Raw genomic sequence first — 5,967 nt, 5'->3', positions numbered from 1 at the left:
TATGATTAATTCACAGGATCACAGGAGAGGACCTTTTAAGTCCATTTAGGTACATTCTGGAATGTAAGACTATCCTGTGGAATAGTGGGATAAAACCTGTAAAATGCTCTTACAGGCATGCTTTATCTGTGAGAACCTGAGAGCAGAAAAGCTTTGGTAATAAATTTGATAGGTTCTGGGATGGGTATTGGACTTTGGTGGTGATGAGTGAAGAGATTGTTATTTGAATGTGAAGAGAGCTGTATGTGCTTTTCCATCTCTGAGCAGGGAGTGTAAAATCTATTTAGAGATGTAGCCATCAGCCAGAAGTGAGAAGTCTCTTAAAACAAGCAAAAAAGGCACTGCTAATAATTTTGATTCCTGCACCAAGTGCTCTATAAAAGTGGTGCTAAAAATGCCACTCTTAGCAAATTGTATTTCACTATAATTTAAAGCATGTTACAACTTTTTCAAGTGATAAAGCTAGAGAACAAAGTGTTTGAGAATGTTTCATATTGGGATTTACATTTGAGTTAACTAAGCTAAAAAAAAAAAAATCCCCATAGAATTGAAATTATTGATAACTTATGTGATTACCACGGAGGCTTATTGGGATTCAGCATGAGAATACTACTTCCTAAGATGCAAAGAAATGTACATTATTGACATTAGATAAATCCATATAGAAGATATGTGGATCCTACTGGCCCTTAAATATTTACTTTTTAAAAAGTTACTGTTCTGTCCATTCTTGAGGTGGAGATGGCTGAGGCTATGGTGGTGATGCTGCGAGGGGGTCTCCTGCCCCAGGCGGGCCAGCTGCCTGCCCTCCAGGCTGTCCGCTATGGCTCCAAGGCTGTTACCCGCCACCGTCGTGTGATGCACTTTCAGCGACAGAAGGTGATGGCTGTGACTGACTATATCCCCCAGACACCAGCCGTCACCCCAACATGTCTGCCATCTCCTCCCGGCCCCCACAGGAGGCATCACTGGAAGCCCTAGAACTTACCACAGAGGGAGCAAGGTTGCCAGGAGAAGTGACAGCGGATGTACCCCTGGTTATTGCTTTCCAATTTCAGGAGGGGGGCCTCATCAGGCTTCTCCGCCAGGAGGTAGCGGCAGTTTTCCAGGACAACCCAATGATAGCTGCCTGCCAGAAGGTGGCTCTGAGCGCAGAGGACAAGCTTCTTATGCCACACCAGCTGCGGAAACGCAAGATCCTGATGAAGGTCTTCCCCAACCAGGTACCAAGCCCTTCCTGGAGGATTCCAAGTGCCAAAATCTGCTGCCCCTTTTTGTGGGGCACAACGTGCTGCTGGTCAGTGAAGAACCCAGGGTCAAAGAGATGGTCCGGATCTTAAGGACTGTGCCATTCCTGCCGCTGCTGGGTCGCTGCATCGATGACACCATCCTCAGCAGGCAGGGCTTTCTCAACTACTCCAACCTCCCCAGCCTGCCCTTGGCACAGGGGGAGCTTGTACTAGGCCTCATCCGCCTCACCGCCCAGACCCACTCCCTGCTCCAGCACCAGCCCCTCCAGCTGACCACCCTGTTGGACCAGTACATCAGACAGCAACGCGAGAAGGATTCTGTTGTGTCAACCAATGGAAAGCCAGATCCTCCTGACCCTGTTCCGGACTCGTACCCAGCCTGTTTAGCCAGCTCTGCCCATAAATACACTCTGACTGGCTGTGCTGTCCACCATGGGAGATGTGGAAGAACTGGGGGTGGGGGAGTGCGTTTGTCACTGGGCTTTACTAACAATGATTTTGTCAGGTATAGGGTCACTCGGAGATGCAGAGGATTCCATTTCAAATGGAGGCTGTCAGTCACTGGTTTTGTCCTTAGTTTTCCTCACTCGGGACCCAATAGGAACAAAGGTCCAAGGCAGAGAGGCTGAAAAGATAAGGCTATTACCCCCTACCTCCTTGGTCACTGCCCCTTGCTGCAAGGGCTCCTGAGCCCACCCCCTTGGGGCACAAACTGCCACTGCCACAGTAGCTCAACCAAGCAGTCGTGCTGAGGATAGCACTCAGTGAGAGCCTGCTGTGTGCCAGGCTTTGTGCTAAGCACTGTACATGCATTAGTTCCTTTATTCCTGACCACACTGTACCCATTTCACAGAGAAGGAGCAGAGAAATTAAGTAGCCTGCACAAGGTCATGCAGTTAGGAAGTGGCAGAACAGGGACTTGAATCAGGCCCTCTCTGCTCTGAAGACCGCATCCTGAATTTCTACACTAGAGCTTCCTCATCAGGTTACCCAGAAGTGGGTCCCATCCACCATCCAGGTGTGCCTGGATGTTAGTTCTCCACCCTCGGGGTGTGCCATGCTATGGAAAGTTTGGGAGCACTGCTTTATGATAAAATGAAATGCATCCTACTTCCTCTATTTTGTGGTTTACATGGTTGTCCTTCCTGTAGACTTATTCTCAGGAGCTTCTCTGTCTTCTGACTTTCCTCACTCTCACTTCCCTTCCTAGGAAAATCCTCTTCCCCTGTACCTGTTCCCACAAATGGCATCCCGTGCATACTTGCCCTGTTAAAGGCAGCTGACAGCTGTGGCCACTAGCTAACATTTCTCTGGTGGTTCTGAACAAAAGGGCTGGGAGGAAACTAGGATTCTCAGTTAATGGGGGCTTCTGAGGGCTCTAGAGTAGGAGGCCTCATACAAGTCTTGGTGAACCAGAAATTCCTAATAAAGGAGCTAGGATGCTTAACTCAGAAAACAAAGAAATGCAAAAACAAACAAACAACAACAACAAAGTTACTTATTTGACACTTGAAACAAGTTATGTCTGAAAGAGCAAATAAGGTATAAACTCTTAATTTGGGGTTATATTTCAGTGTAAGATGTGTACATTAAAGTCTCTTCATGTGTAGACTAATTTTTTATTAATTGACCACTGTCCACAAATCATAGCAAACAGCTGCTTGCCACAGAAATGGAACTACTGCAAATTCTGGAAATGTTGCCACTTTGAGAAGATGGTTCAATGGAAGATATTAAATTGCAGGTTTACTTACAACACCTGGGAATGTTTCTTCATTGGAAAATACCTAACTTAAAGTAAATTAAATTAATTCATACTCTGTTTAGTTCCAAAAAGTGTAAAGTCTGCATTGATGTAACTTTTCTGTAACTTAGGATAATTCAAGGTTGCCTAAGGAGACAAAGTGCATCCATTGTGGAGCCATCTCTGTGCCATCTGCTGACGTTTACGAGTAATCACCAGAATCATTCACGTTTCTGTAAGCAATATTCTTCTACACTGGGAAAGAAGTCCAGGCTGCACTTAGCCAACTTCTTGGCAGTTGTGAAAAATGTAGTAATCAGAGTAGTTGTCAGGCACCTTAATTGAAGGTTTCCTTGTGACTATTTTCTGTACGCACATTATGCTAAGTGATTATCATTTGGAAGGAAAGGTTAAGGTGAATAAGTTAGCATTTAGACTATTGATTAAAAAGAAAGAGAAGATTATTGCGGGAAGTCAGGGACCCCAAATGGAGGGACCGGCTGAAGCCATGGCAGAAGAACATAAATTGTGATGATTTCATGGCTTCTATCAGGGTGGATTTCCCTGATGGAAGATCTTGCCAATGAATCAAAGAAAGGGTTTATCTAATTAACTTGCTGTTTTTGCCCTGTACCTCAGACTGTAGTCAGCACACACACTGCCACAAAGACAGAACAGCATAGTGGAGGTCTTTTTTTTCGTCCCTTTTGATCACTGAAGAGCCTCTATTTACATATTGAGAAATCTGATAAACTCTGATTGTGTATGTGCGGGTAGGTTGGGGTGTTTTGTCATAAATACCACAAAAATATTTATTCTAGTGAGATTCTGAAGGGAATGTCATGAAAATAAACTATCTCTGATGTTTCTCATGCTGATCTGTCAATGGTCTTGAAATTGAGAAAAATGAGATTTGAAAGGAAGCAATTGGAGAAGTGGGAGAAGGCAATTCGGGATGAGGGACAAGAAAAGATAATATATCAACAAGTCACAGTGATGTAAGGGCCCTAACAAAAATTTAATGGAAGAGAGTCCAAGAAAAGGAGAAATTAGAGAAACAAAGATAAATGGACAGAAAAGAAATATTTGGTGCCATTACAAAAATCAGGATTCAAACTTTGATTTTTCTTTTGTCAATTATTGTGAGCACTTTCTGTGCACCAGACAATGTACTAAATGCTTTGTCTTTTAATTTATTATTATATTTTCTTGTTACAACCATATGAGGAAGCAGTGAAGCTAATAGTGTTTGTTTATGTATTTATTTGTTTAGAGACAGGGTCTTGCTTTGTTGCCTAAGCTGGAATGCAGTGGTGTGTTTATAGCTCTTTGCAACCTCAACCTCCTGGGCTCAAGTGATCCTCCCACCTAAGCCTCCTGAGTCGTTGGATCTACTGGTGTGTGCCACCATGCCTGGCTAACTTTTCAACTTATTTATCTTTGTATGTTGCCTAGGCTGGTTTGGAACTCCTGAGTTCAAGCGGTCCTCCTACCTCAGCCTCCCAAAGTGCTAAGATTACAGGCATGAGTCACTATGCCTGACGACTAATAGTGTTAAATGTGTGAACCCTAGAGCTTGAATATCTGGGTTGGAATCCCTGAGGTGCCACTTACTGGCTTTGTGATCTTGGGCATAGTAAACTTTCTGTATCCCAGTTTCTTCATCTGTAAAATGGTGATAATAATAATAATGGCATATATTTAACAAGGATATGGTGAGGATTAATAGGCTGATGAGGAATAATTGGATTAATAGGTGAGTGAGGATTAATCTACAGAGCATTTAGAGCAGAGTCTACACATGGAAGCACTCAATGAAGGTTGACCATTGTTGTTATTTTTATTTTTATTATTAGTATTCCAGTTTAATAGTTGATGCTTACAAAAGTCAAGGCACGTTCTCAGGGGGTCTTAACGAGTGTCAAATTCAGGTGAATTTGTGTTAAAGATCCATGCTTTTAATTCATATTTTCTGTATTAGTCTGTTCTCACGCTGCTATGAAGAAATACCTGAGACTTAGTAATTTATAAAGAAAAGAGTTTTCATTGACTCACAGTTCTGCATTGCTGGGGAGACCTCAGGAAACTTACAGTCATGGTGGAAGGCAGCTTTTCACAGGACGGCAGGAGAGAGAATGAGAGCTAGCAGGGGAATGCCAGGTTCTTATACAACCGTCATATTTTGTGAGAACTCACTCACTATGATGAGAACAGCAGGAGACCGCCCCCATGATTCAGTTACCTTTCCCTGAGTTCCTCCCATGACACACGGGGATTATAGAAACTATAATTCAAGATGAGATTTGGGTGGGGACCCAGTCAAACCATATCATTCTGCCCCTGGCCCATCCCAAATCTCATGTGTTCACATTTCAAAACACAATTGTACCTTCCCAACGGTTCCCCAAAGTCTTAACTCATTCCAGCATTAACTCAAATCCAAAGTCTCATCTGAGACAAACAAGTTCCTTCCACCTATGAGCTGGTAAAATCAAACACAGGTTAGTTCCTTCCAAGAGACAATGGGGGTACAGGCACTGGGTAAATACACCTGTTCCAAGTGGGAGAAATTGGCCAAAACAAAGGGTTACAAGCCCCAAGCAAGTCTAAATCCAATAGAGCAGTAATTTAACCTTAAAGTTTCAAAGTGATCTTTGACTCCATGTCTCACATTCAGGGCACACTGATGCAAGAGGTGGGCTCCCATGGCCTTGGGCAGCTCTGTCCCTGTGGTTTTGCAGGGTACAGCCCCCCCTCCCTGCTTTCATAGCTGGCATTGAGTGTCTGTGGCTTTTCCAGGTGCATGTGCAAGCTGTTGGTGGATCTACCGTTCTGGGGTCTGGAGGACAGTGGCCTTCTTTTCAAAGCTCCACTAGACAGTGCCCCACTGAGGGCTCTGTGTGGGGGCCATGACCCCACATTTCCCTTCTGCACTGCCCTAGCAGAAGTTCTCCATGAGGGCTTTGCCCCTGC

The 5,967-nt window shown here is 44.1% G+C and overlaps 1 protein-coding gene across 1 annotated transcript; it reads left to right on the top strand.

The window, feature by feature from the left end:
• The first annotated feature begins 741 nt into the window (after positions 1-741).
• Positions 742-1,879, top strand: LOC111530851 (39S ribosomal protein L10, mitochondrial-like). Its single transcript, XM_026448300.1, is given in 3 exon segments — positions 742-960; positions 1,056-1,224; positions 1,227-1,879. Coding segments are annotated over 3 exon segments (1,041 nt in total).
• The last annotated feature ends 4,088 nt before the right edge of the window (positions 1,880-5,967 follow it).

Source organism: Piliocolobus tephrosceles, chromosome 4 (assembly GCF_002776525.5).
Source record: "Piliocolobus tephrosceles isolate RC106 chromosome 4, ASM277652v3, whole genome shotgun sequence".
NCBI classification, from domain to species: Eukaryota; Metazoa; Chordata; class Mammalia; order Primates; family Cercopithecidae; genus Piliocolobus; species Piliocolobus tephrosceles.
Note: the sequence above shows the minus strand (reverse complement) of the source record. Positions and strands in the feature narration are given on the sequence as shown.